Source organism: Rhinatrema bivittatum, chromosome 5 (assembly GCF_901001135.1).
Source record: "Rhinatrema bivittatum chromosome 5, aRhiBiv1.1, whole genome shotgun sequence".
NCBI lineage: Eukaryota > Metazoa > Chordata > Amphibia > Gymnophiona > Rhinatrematidae > Rhinatrema > Rhinatrema bivittatum.
The window spans coordinates 251,637,261-251,655,616 of NC_042619.1; the positions used below are offsets into that span (position 1 = coordinate 251,637,261).

General features: G+C 46.5%; 1 protein-coding gene across 4 annotated transcripts in view; it reads right to left on the reverse strand.

Moving 5' to 3' along the window:
* Positions 1-1,796: 1,796 nt before the first annotated feature.
* Positions 1,797-18,356, reverse strand: part of POLR3D (RNA polymerase III subunit D) — a 79,678-nt gene continuing 63,118 nt past the window's right edge. For all 4 annotated transcript variants that reach the window (XM_029603807.1, XM_029603808.1, XM_029603806.1 and 1 more), the window contains 5 exons: positions 18,136-18,260; positions 17,754-17,922; positions 16,588-16,859; positions 7,361-7,513; positions 1,797-2,274 (listed from right to left, as the gene is read on the reverse strand). In XM_029603807.1, the coding sequence (XP_029459667.1) occupies positions 2,152-2,274; positions 7,361-7,513; positions 16,588-16,859; positions 17,754-17,922; positions 18,136-18,260 (842 nt within the window). In that variant the 3' untranslated portion in view covers positions 1,797-2,151. The remainder of the gene's footprint in view (positions 2,275-7,360; positions 7,514-16,587; positions 16,860-17,753; positions 17,923-18,135; positions 18,261-18,356) is intronic.

The window sequence follows — 18,356 nt, forward strand, 5'->3', positions numbered from 1 at the left end:
TGCATTGCTCCTGCCAGCTCAGCCCTGGAGCAATGAAAGTTAAGGGTGATTCAAGTCTTTATTCCCCATGACCTATGGAAGGGAAGAATGTAGAGCTCTCCACTTCCTTCTGACTGCTAGCTAAGGGCAGGAGCTGAGCACAGTCCCTTCTTGAGATTTTGGCAAGATATTGGGGGGAGTGGGGGGGAGCGATAATGCCAAAGCAGCTGAGCCTATTGGGGATACAATGATGATAACCATTGTCAAAACAGGACTATTAAAGCTGCTGCAAAACAAATTTTAAAAAAATGATCAGAGGTGGTAAACACCTACTCCCTCTGTTCAAAAACAAATGTAGATCATGGACATGAATCAAATCAAAAGGAAAGAAGATGTAGCAGTAGGGGTTATGTTATGAAACTCCAAGAGTGTAGATTCAGCAGTAAGGTGGGGGAATGCCCTTCCAGAATAGGTGGTGAAGGCAAGTATGGGAATGGAATTCAAAAGGAGATATGATAAATAAAGGACAGCTAGAGCTAGGGTAGGCAACTCTAGTCTGCAAGTGCCACACTCCAGTTGGGTTTTCTGGATATCCACACCAATACTTCTCATAAATATTCAGTGTGGAGATCCTGAAACCAACTGAAATGAAGAAACAGGGGAACACACAGTAACTTTTGGTATAACATTTCTGCATGAAGGTAACCTGCATGGAGTGGCAGTTACAACCCTAAACATCTTGCTTGACTGATTGATGAACCCTTTGGATCTTTATCTTCCTTCATTTACAGTGTTGTCTAAAAGTTGAACCTGTCCCCTGACAATGAACCATAACCCTTGTGTCTAAGCGAAGGTGGATTTACACCTCCGCTGACAGACATGACAGGTTAACTGTCCTAGGTGAGAGGAAGAATAGGGCCCAGCACTGCAGTTTAGAATGACAATTCAAAACAGAGTTATCTGTCTTTAATCACTAGGCAAAGCCCAAGTAATTTCCCAAAGGGCTGCTTTCCCTTCTAGTCCCACTCCCACCAAAAGACAAGGGCGTTGAAGGAGCTGGGATTGTCTAGGAGAGATTTATAAAATGGAGGAAAAACCCCTGCCAGGTACACCTAAAAGCTCATGATGCTAGTCCTGACTACACTATAAAAACTGATGGGACAAAAATATAAATGAGAAACTACTAGCACTGCTGATGGATTTTTTGCATACTTTTACCAGACACAGGCACAATTCAGTATTTAAATGAGGCCCGGCCGTAGAAACAGGCAAAAGGAGGCACTAGGGACACTAGCGCGTCCCTAGTGCCTCCTTTTGGCCCAGAGCGGCGGCTGTCAGTGGGTTTGACAGCAGACACAATTTTGCCGGCATCGGTTCTCAAGCCCGCTGACAGCCACGGACTCGGAAAACGGACGCCGGCAAAGTTGAGCGTCCAGTTTTCGACCCAACAGCCGCAGGCCGACCTCAAAAAAATTTTTAAGTCGGAGGGTGCACAGAAAAGCAGTTTTTACTGCTTTTCTGTGCACTTTCCCACTGCCCAAAGAAATTAGCGCCTACCTTGGGGTAGGCGCTAATTTCTGAAAGCAAAATGTGCGGCTTGGCTGCACATTTTGTTTTCTGAATCGGGCGGGAATACCTAATAGGGCCATCGACATGCATGTTGAGGGCGCTATTAGGTTCAGCAGGTTGGACGCGCGTTTTCAGCCCCTTACTGAATAAGGGGTAAGGGAAAATGCACGTCCAATGGCGCTGTATCGGCCCGCTAAAGAGAGCAAAGGGAGGCAGGGATTTGGAAGAAAGAATAGAACAAACAGGAATTCAGAACAGTCATTCTCATCAATAATAATACATACAGCATTTACAACACATTATATACATTCACATCAGGTACCAAACAATAAATGGTGATTGTTTGCCTTCGCTAAGTATCACTGCAGAGCTAGGTAAAGTCCTTTCCTGCTGCCAGCATTTTGCTGGCCACATCCAGCACCAGATGATTTATAAGCATCAGTGAGCATCCTACTTAATCAGGCCATGATTTGCTACCCTTTGTGAATCGGGGACAGTGGTTTCGGTGTAGCACCCGTGAAAGAAAAAGAAATTCGCTTCAGGAGAACGAAGGGGGGGGGGGAGGGGATCTATAATCGATGCAGCTCAGGAGTCCTCCCAGCGTTATCGTTGCTTGTATTCTAGCAGAGACTCAAAGTCCGGAGAACACACCAGTTTATGTTTCACATGGCCCAGGATCGTCATGTCCCCAGTGCGTCCATCTCCAAGACCTAAAGATACCAGCTCCTTCAAGAAGGAAACAAACAGAAGAGAATCTAATAACATACTTCCTAGGGTATTTAAGGAAAAGGCTATTTGAGAAATCATAGGGAGAGGAAGCAGCCACACATTGCCTAAAATAGATCAGTCAAAACAATGTCAATACCTGGAAAGATAAACTTGAGCACATACCTGGATGGTAAGTTTGAAACCATTTTTTTAAACAAATCTAAGTAACAGGTACTGTAGATAACAAGGAGCCATGCATGTAGCAGCATATCCTGACTTCACAATGCCCTGCACTATCCTGCATGAAACCTTCCTAGTTCATTTCTACATATATAGAAAGTCTACATCTCCCTTCCCAAATATTCAACTTTTGTTGTTGTATAGCCTGGAAGTAAAATGTATTAAGGCATTGTTTATTCTATGTATCCACACGTCCTACCCCACACAACTACTAAGCAAAAAATTATATTCACGAATTCCTTAGAAAATGTAGTAGAAACAACATAAAATAGCTTGGTTTGATAAGTGTCCACCCGCCCTTGTACTGTTGTAGAAATTCTTTTCAGGCTTTTTATATCACCTTCTTTTCTTGAAAAAGGGAACGCAAAGTGGTTTACAATTTAGAAACAAGATACCTTAACAGAGCACAATATATAATCATAAAACATAATAAAATATGTAACAATAAATCTAATCAGATACCTAAATATTGCTGATCACAACACCCAACTCATTAGGAGAGCAAAATAGTAACATCTTAAAACAAACAAAAAAAAAAAAGTTATACTTCCTCCCCACCTGAACAATACATATAAATCACTACCATTAGAAAATAATGGTAAAGCACGCCAAGATTCACTAAAACCCATATATCCCATAAAAGTTGAAATTGCTAATTACCTGATAATTTCCTTTCCTCTAGAACAGTCAGGCTAGTCCACATAAGTGGGTTATGCATACCTACCAGCAGATGGAGATCAAGAGCTTGTTGATGTCACCCCTCATATACCTCTCCACTGATACCAGCCTGGCAGTAAATTCTGCAAAAGCTGAACTGTGGATAAATATTAAGACCAGCAACAATATCCTTCAGTAAAGCAGAGTTGCTTACCTGCAACAGGTGTTCTCCCAGGACAGCAAGATGTTAGTCCTCACATATGGGTGACATCATCAGATGGAGCCCTGTCACAGAATACTTTTGTCAAAGTTTCTAGAACTTTGACTGGCACACTGAGAATGCCAGTAACGCTGTAACCACCAGGGGTCCCCCTTCAGTCTCATTTGTAGCAAACGTACGAGCGAAAAATATAATAAGAAAACATTATCGAACCCAACTCCGCGGGGTGGCGGGTGGGTTTCATGAGGACTAACATCCTGCTGTCCTGGGAAAACACCTGTTACAGGTAAGCAACTCTGCTTTCTCCCAGGACAAGCAGGATGGTAGTCCTCGCATATGGGTGAATAGCAAGCTACAGGCTGAGTCATATAAATGAGGCCAAGCAGCACACAATATGTGCAACAGGCACAACTGGGGTACTGTTGGCAAGGATGAGGCAGCCTGAAATTCACAGCAGGTCGAGGTAGGACGAGTTGGGTTTCTACAGTGGGAATAAATTCCTTAGGACAGACTGGCGAAAGACAGTCTTGTCGTCCAGCCTTGTCTAGACAATAGTGAGCTGCAAAGGTGTGGAGAGAGCTCCATGTCGCAGCCCTGCAGATACTGCAGCAAAAGATACCATTTTGACGTCCAAAGGATGCAACAGGCAATACTCTTCCGCATCTTTTCCCTTATCCAAGGATGGCAAGGAAATAGATTGATTCAAGTGAAAATCTGAGCCCATTTTAGGCAAGAAATAGGAAACAGTACACAGCTGTAACATTTCTGGAGTCATTCAAAGGAATAGCTCCCAGCAAGACAAGGCCTACAGCTTGGAAATTCGGTACGCAGAACATATCGCCACCAGAAACAGTTTTCAAGGTCAATAGCCACAAGGAAAGGCTACACAGTGGTGAAAACATAGGACCTGTCAAGAAATCCAAACACCAGGTTAAGACTCCACAAGGGAACTGGTAACTGTAAGGGAGGATGAAGACAATTCACTCCCCTCAAGAAACAGGCCACATCAGGATGAGACAATAAGGGTTCACCATTCACCTGACCTCTGAAACAGGAAAGAGCTGCAACCTTCAAGGAATTAAGGGCCAACCTCTTATTTAACCCATCCTGCAAAAATTCCAAAATGAGCGGGATCCTCACTGAATGAGGACCACCACCTCAATCCTCATACCAAGCCTCAAACATTCGCCAAACCCACACTTAGGTTAAGCAAATGGAGAACTTTTGAGCTCATAGATGGCAATCACCATAGAAGAATAACCACACTTCAACAAGCGAGCCCTTTCAAGGGCCATACTGTAAGTCAAAATTGAGTTGGATCTTTGTGAAGGACAGGCCCCTGCTGCAACAGATTGTGTGGCAGAAGATGAAGGGGGATCTCTACCATAAGCCTTCGCAGATCTGCATACCATGGTCTTCTGGGCCAATCTGGTGCCATCAGGAGCACCATCCCCCTGTGGACTTCGATCCTGTGAACTATTCTGCCCAATAGGGGCCACAGGGGAAAGGCATACAGCAGCTTGGTTTCCAGCCAGACTTGTACGAAAGCATTGATACCCAAGGACAACGAATCTCTCCTGCAACTGAAGAAGCAAGGAACCTTCGCATTGCGAGAAGTCGCCAATAGGTCTAGGAACAGAAGGCCTCAGCGATCCACTAAGCGCTGAAATACTGGTCCGACAACACCCATTCTCCCGGTTCCAGACTCTCCCGACTGAGAGTCTGCCCTTACGTTGTCTTTTCCTGCAATGTGAGAGGCAGAGATCACCTGGATATGCCCTTCTGCCCATTCAATAAGTTGGTCTATTTCCAGCGACGCTTGCTGGCTCTTGGTTCCTCCCTGCCGACTGATGTAAGCTACTGTCATTGCGTTGTCGAACATAATTCGGACTGCCTGACCCTGCCACTGAACTGCAAGTACGCCAACTGGACCGCCCGGGCTTCCAGGCGATTGATGAGAGAGATAACTTCTGTATTCCAGCACCCTTGTGCAGTTAGTTCTTGACAGTGAGATCCCCAACCCTGGAGACTCGCATCTGTCATGAATATCAACCAGTCTGGTGTCTTCATGAAACGCCTTTCCTCAAGATGATCCTCCTGCAACCACCACTGCTGGTGAGAGCAAGTGGAGCTGAAACAAATAGTCCTGAGACTATGGGTTCCAATGAGACAGCAGGGAGTGGTGAATAGGATGCATATGTGCACAATTCGTATACAGAGCTGGATGCACTGTACCCACCGACATTCCTGTAGACGCACAGAAGCGTGCAAAAATACTACTGCAAGGGTGTGAAAGACAAACTGAAAGAAGGAATCCTGGCTGGGAGAGGAGAGGAACTGTGAGGGGAAGGGAGCTGATAGTGGAGATGGGGGAGAGTAAGGCTGTGAAGGCATGAAGAGCTGAGAGAAGGGGACATGAGCTGAGAGAAGACATGGGCTGTGATAAGAGGAGGAACTGGGATGAGAGGATAGGCAAAGGTAATGTAAGAGGGAGAGAGATTAAGAGTTCTAGAAAAGTAGCTGTGTGGGATAGAGAAGGCCGATAGAGAGGTAAGGTAAGAAGGATTGTGAGAAGAGAGGGCCGCATGGTGAAGAGAAGAGGTGTGAAGAGAGGGATGGAAGTAGCAGGAGGGAGGTGAGACTAGGAGGTGAGAGAAGATAATGGGCTGTGGAGAGAGACACATACAGAGGAAAAAACAGAAATAAAGAAATAAGACCAGCAAATACATTTTAAAAGAAAAGGAATAAGAAGGTACCAAGGAAAGTAAAAGAAAGCCAAGAGCAGAGATAGGATTGATTAAAAACTAACACCATAAAGATGGGAAAATTGTTTATTTTAAAATTATTGAAGGTTTGTGCTAGCTAAATTGGGTCAAGGGTGGGAGGCAGGTAGTATCTGCCCTTTTCTTCCTGCCATGCAGTCACCGGGGTAAATAAAGTATTTTACTAGAAAGATGGGTAAGGGGGAGGAAACTGTGGTGGCCTGAACTGCTATAGACTGAAAATCTGTCTCAAAGTTTGATCTTCTTTGGCAGCTCCAATATTAAGAAGAGCTGTGATCAAGGCTTGAATGGGGGGGGGGGGACGACATTCCCCTTGTTGACATTAAAAAAAAAATCCCTAGTTATATCCTGCAGTTTCCAAGCTGAGGACAGGATGCAACTGTGGCCCTGGAGCTGGGGAGATGCTGACTGCTGAAGAGTGCCTTATGTGGACTCTGCAGACAAGGGACTGGCTCTGGCCCGATACCTGCGGTGCCAGGAGAGATGCTGCAGGGGACACGGAGGCAGAAGCAATTCCAAAAGAGAGAGACGTGTGCCTGGGCTCATGGAGGTCAGAGCAGAGAAGTGAGCGAAGCCTGTGGAAGAGGGGGAGCTGCACAGTGATGAGCTGAGCCTGCCAATGAAGGGAAGCTAAGGCGCAGCAAAGGGTGAACCAAGCCTGCAGAGGAGAGGTGAGCAGGAACCTGTAGGGCAGTGGAGGGATGAGATGAGGAACTGGGAGAGCAGATCAGGCTAGTGGGATACAGGAAGTGGAGCAGGCAGAGGGGTATTAAACATCCTGCCCCAAATATAAAAGTCAAAGTATGCCCATGCAGAGGGGGTGAATTAAAAACAGAGGGAGGAAGGAAAAGAGGAAGAAGAGATGGAGATTGTGAGAGAAAACAGAGAGTGGTGGAGACAGGCTAGGGTAGGATGGAGAGAAATAGTGTGGATGGGCTGTTGGGAGGAGGGGGTTGGATGGGCCGAGGTTGGGGAGAAAGACCTATGGGACTTTGAATGTTTTGGCCACATGAGTCTTCCCCATGTCTCCCTTACTCACTCCTCTCTGGACATTTAACTTCAGGCTTGTCAGTCATACGAGCCACTGTATTTTGTTTTTTTATTTTTTGCTAGGGGCACTAAGTTGTGTTCATTTCAGCACCCCAATCGTTTTCAAAAGCTGCCTCTTGTGCTGTCTTGCACATAGACCCGGTAACAAATTTACCTGCAGGAAGGAGCAGGAGGTTCCCATGGTGACGTCGAGGGTCACCTTCCCCAGCACTAACTGGATCTTCCCAGACTTACGGACCAGCAGTTTGCCCACCTGGCCCTCCCCAAGGTCCCCCAGGGTACAGGTGTTTTCTGCCAACATCGCCTCCTGCAGGACACAAGGAAATAAAAAAAGCAAGGATTTACAGGGCACAGCAATAACTTCATGCCATAAGCAATTATTACTGTTTACATAAAGAGATTATTACACTATGCTTCATATCTCACAGTAATAATTCCTCCCTACCCCATACCACCTATGCTACAATTCCTTATTACCCAGTGCTATCTATGCTACAGTGACAATTCCTTATTACCCCCTAGCCTTTGAGTGCTATAGGCTCTCCTTATTATTCCTCATTACCCTGCGCTTCTCATTTCCAGGTTGCTACCCAAATAACTGCTTCATGGTCAGGTCCTAGTGTTTCTGTCGCATCTGAACCTGTTCAGTGAGGTCTCCCATAGTGCAAGTGCCTGCCCTGCAGGCCTGGATTTGTCAATAGGCACACTAGGTCTGTGCCCAGGGTGGCAGCGGGGCTGGCTGAAGATTTATTGCCCTCCAGCTGTGCTGAATCTCTCTCAGCAGAGAACAGCCCTCTGCTTCCTGATCCAGCCCCCTCCCTTCCCAGGCAGCATGCAGGGAACAAAATGGGAGAGGATTGAGCCTAGAGCACAGAGTGCAAAGGGGATCATTTTGATAAGATTAGGAGGGGCTGAATGGGGATCACTGGGGGCCAAGAAATGAGAGTGGATCAGATGGGGGGCAAGGAGGCAGTATTTGTGTGTGAGAGAGAAGGGATTGATGCTGGTGTGTGTGCACCAGATTGAAAGATACAGAGGAGTTGTAAGGGGGAACAGGACCAGAGCACAGTAGGAATACCTCCCACTGGGCTCCTTCCCCCTTCCCACTGCAATTCAGGTTCTCTCAGACTCTATCCCTCAGATCCTGGAACCTTTCCTTTCCAGATCCTGGAACCCCCCACCCCACCTTCTCCATTCCAGAATCTCCCTCCCATCTCAGATTCCTTATTTTCCCCTTTCCTCTACCTTCCCATCCCCAGGTCTTTCTACCTCTCCTCCCCCCCCCCACCCCCAGTCCTCTCTCCTCATATTCCTCCCCACATCCCTAGTTCTTTCCTTCTCCTATCCCCATTCCTTTCACCTTCTCCTCACCCCATTCCTACTCCTCCTTTCCTCTCCCCATCCCTGGTCCTCTCACCTTCTTCTCTTTTGCCCATCCCTGCGATCTCATCCCTGTACTGATACTTAAGATCCCTTTTCCTCACCCAATAAAAAAATGTTATACATATATACAAGCAAGGCTGGAAAATTACTTAATTTTTAGAATATGAAAGATGGAAAAGTTTGCCAATCTGCTTCAGATTTTTCCAGTTTTTGCCACAGAATCTATACCTGAGCTGCCGCAGCAAACTGTGGGATTGTGCCCTATACCTCCTGCTCCATTTGACCTTTCCTGGGAGTTGGGGGGGGGGGGGGGGGGGGGGAGTGGAGGAGGGAGGCAAAACAGCAGCAACAGTGCCTAGGGGTGGCAAACTCCTAAATCCAACTCTGCTGTCCTGCAGAAATGTTTTATATCCCATATGGACGTGGCTGTGCAGTGTTTTTCTGCCCCAATGTTTCTACAGAAAAAGGAAGCTAGCCCAGCAGCCAGGCAGCAGTGCAGACACATGACAGTCCTACAAGTCTCACACACATGGTGTGAACATCTGAGCATATAAGTACATGTTCATGAATGTAGAGACCCAGCATCCGATATATGTAACCTCAGCAGAATTTCAAATCCTTGGGAGAGGAAGGAATAGAGACTGGGGTGATCGAGCTTCTGGGACTGGGTGTGCAGAGAAAATAAAATTGGTTCTTAACTGCTAATTTTCGTTTCTGGAATGCCACAGATCAGTCCAGACTCCTGGGTTTTGCCTCCCTGCCAGCAGATGGAGATAGAGAAAAGCTTTACTGACACTGCTACTTAACCTAGTGTGCCTCCTGCAGTCCTTCAGTATGACCTGTACCCAAACCAAGATGAGAATAACTATAACAGAGACCCTTAACTCCCTTCAACAAGAAGAAAGGTGGAGCCTTTATGGAAAACTTGTTCCAACAACATTAAGCAGAACATCTTGCAACCACACAAACCACTCTGCATCATTTATATACTGCCATGATGAGGGGCTATACTATATGGGCGGGGCTCTGGCCTGATCTGTGGTATTCCAGGAACAAAAATCAGGTTAAGAACCAGATTTCCCTTTCCTGTTCATACCCAGATCAGTTCAGACTCCTGGGATGTATCTAAGCTCCCCTGTACGGAGGTACGGGGGGGGGGGGGGGGGGGGGAACGCACATGATAGTCCCGCTCGTAATACACTCTCTCCAAATCCCTCAGTCCCGATCGCAGACATCCAACAGGTAATGCCTGGAGAAAGTGTATATCAACTTCCAAGTAGCCATGCAACATTTCTTGTGGAGAAACCAGCTGACACTTGGCCAATGATATTGCCTGTGCCAGAGTCAAGTGAGTCTTAGACCCTCCGGCATCAGACGGCCTTTACAAATATACATCAAACCTATCGCATCCTTCAGCCATCGTGCAATAGTAGCCTTGGATGCCTTGCAACCCTTTCTTGGTCCATTCCAAAGCATAAAAAGATGATCCAATCTCCAGAAACTATTAGTCACCTTGAGGTTAACGATGCTCGCTGTACATCCAACACAAAATTCCTTCGTGTGAGGCACAGAAAAATCCAAATTCAGAAAGGCAGAAGTTCCACTGTTTGATTAAGATGAAAAGCCAAAAAAACCTTCGGCAGGAATGAGGACACCATTCGCAAGGACACCCCCATTCTCTGTAAATTGAAGAAAGGGATCTCTACAAGACAACACCTGAAGCTCTGAAATTCTTCTGGCCATACAAATCACCACCAAAAAAAAAAAAAGCCACTTTCAGGTTTAAATCTTTTAGTCATCCTCCCCAATGGCTCGACCAGAGCCTCACACAACACCCTCAGCACCAAATTAAGATTCCACGAGAGCCACACCGAGGGCCACAAGTGTTTTTTTGCCCCGCGAAGAAAAATCACACCCAGATACAAGGCCAGGGACACTCCCTGCACCTTACCCCGAAGACAGCCTATAGCTGCCATGAATACCCGAAGGGAATTATAGGCTAGACCCTTTACTAGATCTTTTTGCAAAAAAGTCAAGGTAGGGGGAATTGAAGCCCAAGTAGGCCGCATGCCCAGTTCAACACACCAAGCCTCAAAAATTCTCCACATCCTAACATAAGCCAAGGTTGTGGACGGCCATCTGGCCTGCAGTAAGGTGGCAATGACATCTTCAAAACACCCCTTCCATCTCAAGCGTCTCCTCTCAAAAGCCAAGCCACAACACAGAAGGGATCCACCTGATCCAAAAGCATGGGACTCTGGCGCAACAGTCTCGGAAGGTGACCGAACCTTAACTTGTCAAGTGAAGTGTAAAATATTGATAAGGCAGGCTAAGAGAGAATTTAAAATGAAGTTGGTCATAAAGGCAAAAAGTCATAATAAAAACTTTTTAAAATATATCCAAAGCAAGAAACCTGTGAGGGAGTCGGTTGGACCATTAGATGACCGCAAGATAAAAGGGGCTCTTAGGGAACATAAGGCCATTGCAGAAAGACTAAATTGGAGAAATTACTTACCTGATAATTTCGTTTTTCTTAGTATAGACAGATGGACTCAGGACCAATGGGTATAGTGTACTCCTGATAGCAGTTGGAGACTGATCAGATTTCAATCTGTCAGCCCCTAGTACATATACCCCTGCAGGAAGTGCAGCTCTTCAGTATTTTCCATCTCCATAGCAGTTAGGGACTATCTGCATGCTCTCACAGCGTTAGAACAAATTCAACAAAGAAAACCCAAATTCAGAAGAAAACCTACCTCTGAAAATGAGCCCTGCTCTCCTGTGGTGATACCCCAGTTGAGAATTCCCGAGATGATTTCTGTGGTCCCTCGGAGGTGAGCCTTGGTCCGGCGGCTGAATCGTGGCGAGGACCTAGCCCCCGATCTCGGGCACAGCTGAGAGGCAGTGGGTGCACCCTCGAGCGCGGCGGTGAAGGTATTTGCCCTCTCCCCCCGCAGCCGGAGACCGCCCGGAACAAAACCGGGAAGCGCCGAAGACAAGGTAAGGTAGAAATCTTGGTTCGAGGAGTCACACAGGTCGCTGGCTGGGACCAGAGGATGTTGTTAGTGCAGTTAGTGTAGCTGGGTTTAAAAAAGGTTCTTGGAGAAGTCCATTAGCGGCTATTAATCAAGCTGATTTAGGGACTAGCCACTGCTATTACTGGCATGGGATCTATTTAATGTTCTGGGTATTTGCAGCCTGGATTGGCCACTGTTGGAAACAGAATGCTGGGCTTTTCTTATGTTCATATGTCTTTTGACCGTCTACCCCCAAGTTTACTAGATCCATGAATCACAGCTGATGTGGCCACTCAAGCCATGAGAATCACTTCGCCAGAGTGTACATATTTACGCCGTAACTCATTGCCCACTAATATCCATGGGGGAATGACAAAGGAGAATTCCCAGTGACCATCGACACAGTCTGCTCAGTGTTCTTGTCTGTAACTGTAAAAGCATGCCGCCTTTGCATTCTGTCCTTGGGGGAATGAAATGTTTAGAAATTTAAGTGCAATTAGCTTCATTAAAGGTGTGATACTACTTTGGTTCCTTTCTTTTTTCTAATGTCTTCATTTTTTAGAATTCACTATTTTTTCTAGAATTCATTGATTCTTTTTTATTATCGTTATCTTTACAGATGTTTGCACTGCGGATGGCTTTTGAACACACACGTCATATGTGATTCATTTCAAATTGTTTTCAAATTTGAGAAGTTACTGAGGTACATTTTCAATTGTTTTAATAAATAGCTTGATTCAAGCATCTGATCTCATAATAACTAATCAATAAAGTAATATTCAATGTTTTAATATACATAGGTCTTTGACTTAATTGTCTGTTATATTTTTAGATTGAGGTATATAATTTTAAATTGATGTTGTTTATATGCTCTTTTATTCCATTTGCATGTTTTCATATTATGTCTTCTGGTTTTTGTTCCATTTATTTTACTATGATGTGAGGTTCTCAAAGTTTTTTTATCCTTATTTTATTTTAAAGTCATTTTGCTTTTATACACTTATGTTTTTATATACATGTTTTAAGTATTTATGATTTATTGTGTCAATATGTATGTTTATTTGTAGCCCCTGAGGCAGCCACTAGAAGGTGGCGAAACTCAGTTTGAGTCGGGCGAATTTTATCAGTTGGTTCATATGTCTCCACCCATTAAAGATTTTGAAAAGACATTTTGGGCATCTATTCCTTTTGGTTTTTCCTCACGGCTTTTTTTTTTTTTTTTTTTTTAGATTGCCTACCTTGTTGTTTTCTGGGACCGACCTTGTAACCGTAGCAGAAAGGAAAGCAAGGTGAAGTGCTCCACTCTCATCTCTAACCAATTGATAGACCACAATGCCTCCTCCTTTGATCACTGGCCCTGCGCGATCTGGCCCTACACACCGCTCCCCAGCCAGGGAAGCTGGCATGGGTAGTTACTATCACCCAATCTGGGATTTCCAACTCAATCGTTCCAGATTGACCTGACCAAGCTACCACAAAAGATTGGATCTTGACTCCCCCCCCCCCCAAGGGGAGGAGGAATTTGAAATCATCAGATAATGGGTTCCAACAGGATAGGAGCACTATCTGAAGGGGCCATGTATGCGCGAACACCCACGGAACTAGTTCTAGCATTAATGCCAGAGATCCCAGGACCTGCAAATAATCCCAAACCCTGGTCACTGTGAGGAGCAATAGGTGGCAAACCTGAATTTGCAACTTCACCATCCTCTCCTGCGTGAGGAACACCTTGCCAAGCTGGGTGTCGAATTGAATACCCAGATACTTCGAGGATTGGGATGGTACTAGATGGCTCTTCACTAGGTTCACCACCCAACTCAGAGCCCTCAACCTCTCTAGGACCCGCTGTACTGCCAGCTGACATAAGTCTGCTGACTTTGCCTGAATGAGCCAGTCGTCCAGAAATGGGTGTACCAGCACTCCTTCCTTCTAAAGGGCTGTCACCACCACCATAATCACTTTGGTGAACATACATAGTGCTGCGCCACTAACCTGAAAGGAAGGGTGCAAAACTGAAAATGCTCTCCCAGAATCATAAGCCTCATGAACCTCTGGTGCTTCTGCCTGATTGGGATATCTGTGAGATCTAGTGACACCAGGAACTCGCCCTATGATTGAATGCAGTGCCTCCATATGAATCCATGGTACTTTGAGGGCTGATTTGACATTTTTAATTCCAAAATTGGTCTGAATGTCCCTTCCTTTTTTGGAATCACAAAATTAACAGAATACCGATTTTTCCCTGATCCACCCGAGGAACTGGCACTAATCGCCCCTAGCTACCAAAAGCGGTCTACTATGTCACAAACCACTACCTGTTTGGTATGGGGAGCACAAGAGGATAGAGGCTTCCCGCACCTGGCAAGCAAATTCCAACTTGTAGCTGTTATTTTATCACTTCCCAGACCCACTGGTCCATTGTGTTTCGGGTGCACTCTTCGTAAAAGTGGGCTAATACCCCCCCTCCCCCGACATCCGGAAGAGATGAGTGGACCGGCCTTGCTTCACTGTGAAGACTTAACTCCCCCCGGATCCTCGACCAGTGGTGTCTCGGGTTGGCTTTCGCCCACCTCGAAAGAACTGGGTCCTGTCTGAGCTTTGCCTTTGTACTGCTGATACCTTCTATAGTCTCTAAAACGCGAATGGGTAGGAAAGGATTTCTTTCCCCTCTTCGGCTTGTCCTCCAGCAATTTATGCCCCTTGAACTCTCCCAGATGCTTCACCTGCTGCTCTAAATCCTCCCCAAACAAAAGCTTTCCTTTGAATGGGAGGGGCCCCTCACAGACTTTGACCAAACATCCACAAACCAGTTTCTTAACCATAGCAGCTGCCTGGCCAAAACAGTTGACATAATTCTAGAGGGCGTCCTAATCAAGTTAAACAAGGTATTTGAGACATAGGCAGCCTCCAAGCACTCTGCCTGCTTCATGGAGGAAACCTGCCAGCAAACAAGCTCTCTGCATAAAACTGCTGAAACCACAGCCCAGATACCCAAAGCAGAAACCTCAAAAATCCGAGGTGAACTTCCAGTTTTCAATTCTGCACATCTTTCAGTGCAGCAGACCCTGCCACGAATGGGGGTTTTCTTGGTCACCACTGAGACCAAAGCGTCTACCTTCAGAAGCATCAAAAGCTTAAGTGTCTCCTTCCCATAACAGGTACAACTTTGCCAATGCCCTCTCCACTTTTAGATCGGTCTCAGGGATGTCCCACTTCTTGACGACCAACTTCTTTACAAACTTGTGGAAGGGAAAAGTCTTAGCCGGACCTCTCACACCATCCATGATAGGGTCCACTCCTTCCTGAGGAAGCCTGATGCCCAGGTTCTTTAAGCATGTGTGGAATCGAAGGCCATAATTCTTCCCTCCGAAACAGACTGACCACCATAGGGTCATCGCTTTCAGCCACCGGCACCTCCTCCAGATCCAAAAAGTCCTGAGGGGACTCCGCCCCCCTGGAGAACCATCCAGCAGACCATCACCATCTTCGGTCCTCAGACTCCTCAATGGCGCCGCCCTGCTGCCCAGCCAAGCCGAGCACCCTCTGGATGTTAGGTGATGCCTTTTTGCTGGTCCCCTTGGGCCATTTTGCAGGACTTGAGCTATCTTGCAGCTGACCCCGAGTACGAAGGCACATCTCCCTTGATGTCTTTCTAGCCAGATAGGCTCTGTGGAGGAGAAATAAAATCTAAGAATTTTCAAAATCCTCCTGCATCAAGGCCTCCTCATCCTCAAAAGCTTCCTGCCTCTCCATGGGACGCTGCACAGCTGGCTATAAAGGAGGGAATTCTTCACCTCCCCTGGAGCTTCCCATGCTGCTGCAACTGCAGTCAAGATGGCCACGTTCCCGCGTTTATAGGAAAAAGATCTGCGGTGGCTCCCAACAATCTCGTTGCTCTTTTACCCGCGGAAACTGAACCTGCGCTGCCTTCTCCCCGGAGATGCAGCATGCGCACAAATCTGTGCTATTCAGCTGCATGCACAAATCCCCACATGAGCAGCAAGTCCTGCCACAGTTCTTGGCCTGTGCCATGTACATCCCACACATGCTTTTTTGACGCTTGCGACGGCGGTCTTATCTACCCCAGGACCCCCCAGCTACCGCCGACTCTCACCAGTGTCTAGTGTGATCACCGACCACTCGCAGGGCCAGCTGGAGCCAAGAACTCTCTTCAACTGCCTTAAACAGGTTTTTTTTTTTTGGTCAAACCTCACTGATGCTGCAGAGCAGCTGCTGGATCCCGAGGGCTCTCTGGGGGATAGAGGGAACTGGACTACCAGCTAATCAAAACCCCCCTCAGCATGCAGGGACAAGCCACCACCAAGGGTCACCAACCCCCTGCTTGTCCACCTCAACCAGGGAGGACGGCTCTCACCAGGGACTTAACCCCCTTCCCTAGGAGGAAGCTCCTGAAACAATTCAATTTTATTTTAATGCAGGTTTTACAACTCTACCATCCGCTGGAGACCGAGAAATACTGTGGGACTGCAGGTGGCATACTAGGTTAAGTAGCAGTGTCAGTAAAGCTCTTCTCTGTCTCCATCTGCTGGCAGAGAGGCAAAACCCCGGAGTCTGGATTGATCTGGGGTATGAACAAGAAACAGAGTGCTTTTCCTTTTAATCCCCAAAATGTCTACGCCAGGGCTTCCCAAACCTGTCCTGGGGACCCCACAGCCAATCGGGTTTTCAGGATTTCCACAATGAATATGCACGAGATACATTTGCATACAGTGGAGACAGTATATGCAAATTTCTCATGCATATTCATTGTGGATATCCTGAAACCCCAACTGGCTGTGGGGTCCCCAGGACAGGTTTGGGAAGCCCTTGTCTATGCTAAATGGAGCATGATGAAGAGGACAGCCTTAGAATTTAGTTATCTCCTGTGTGGGTGCTATGGCACAGAAATGCCAGTCATACGTCAGGTACTGTGCCAGGGAGTGTCAGAATTGGGAAGGATCAGTAAATGGCCAAACATCACCTGGCTTTTCTCTTGCTTCACCAGCATAGTCTGCCCATCCTCGCTCTGTAATTCCGTTTTGATTGGTTTAGTGTCCTGTGAAGGCGGCTGCCCTGGAAGCGTATCTGGCAGCTGTAAGAAGAGGAGCTCTTCCTCCCTGGACAGACTCAAGGTCTGTAGCAGTTCTGCCAGCGAGACATCCCGCGGGAGGCCTGGGGCCTTCCTCACTTCTGTTAACTTTGCAGTTGGGGCAACTTCCTTCATGTCTTCATCATCTGTGGGCTCCTCCTTTACTAATGAAATGAAAAATAAGTATAAATCAAAAAGAAAGGAAGTGATCCTATCCCACCAGGATTACAGTATACAATGTCTTTCTGGCCCACCAGGACATAACACCTAATTAGTTTGTGATTCATTAGTCATTAGGATTGCTCTGCCCTGTGACACTTTTCCCCCAGAGAGCTCATTTCCTCTGTGCTGGCCTGCAGGAGGTAGTTGACCTCTGCACTGTAGGTCAAACAGAGGCTTGGGATGCTGGCTTGACACAGAAAGATATGAACGTCATACATATCCCAGTATCCTCAAGGAAACTGTCAAACATCCTGCAGTGCTACTGGCCAGAAAACTGGTTAGAAAGCCAATGCCGCCCCAATTGGCCCTTCAGACAGAATGCCCCTGAAGGTGTTTGAATTCTCTAATCTCAGCTTGGAAGCAGAGAGAGAGCAGAGACCCTGCTCCAGTTCTGGCAGGAAACAATTCCTGAAACCATCCAGGCACTGGAAAGTACAGTGAAAAGCTTATCCAACTTTTGTTGTTTAATCCTTGTTGTTTTACCTGTTCTTGTTTGCAAGTTGAATCTTTTTCCATTTGCTGTTCCATTTTTTGTTAATAAACTCACTTAGCTCTGCTTATCTTGGATCAGTTGATGATCCCGGTATTTTTTGTATTTAGTGCTTTTCTAGGAACTGTGAGACTCTCGACTGTGTGGGGGTCCCAGTGTCTCTAGAAGCCACCACAGGATAGCTTGTGGGCGGGATACTTTCTGAGAGGCAAGCAGGCACCCAGTTGGCAGGTGGGAGGCTGCCAGTGTGAAAGCAAAGTGCAAGTGGGCTTGGGCAGTGATCAGCAGGACCCTATGAGTGGCCATTGGCATTACATGACAAGGACAAAGGCAGTAGATATTTCACCTTTCACAGGAGGCGTATCCACTTCCATCTTTTCTTCCTTGGCATGAGGCAGCCAGGGCTTCACATCCTGCTCATCAGAGTCCTCTGTGAATAGCCAGCCTGAGTGTGCCAGAGGCAGCTGAACTGGCTTATTCCGTGCATCATTTCTCAAGCCTGGGTCATCAAGGAACTAGAAGGAGGAAGTGGCAATGGATAAGCAATACCAAATACAGTGATTGTCTTGAAGAGCAGGATGAGCATTTAAGCTGTGCCGACTGTCTGCATCTCTCAAGCAGCAGGGCAAACAGGCATAGTGTTCCGGCTATATCTGCAAGAGTCAGTTTTACCCCCCCCCACACACACACACACCTTCCACTGGCAGCTGTGCAATGCACTCACTTACATCATCCTTTTCTAACATACGAAGAATATTCTTGGTTTCCTCTTCAGTCTCCCTTTTCTCTTTCTTTATGTTAATGATATGAGAAGGTCCCAGATCTGTCGTGTCCATAGAATTACCCCAAGTACCTGTACATTGATCAAAATGCAGATAATATACTAAAACACTGTGAAATGGTGAAGTGATGCAAACATACTCCTGCATCTGTACCTGTCCCCTTTCCC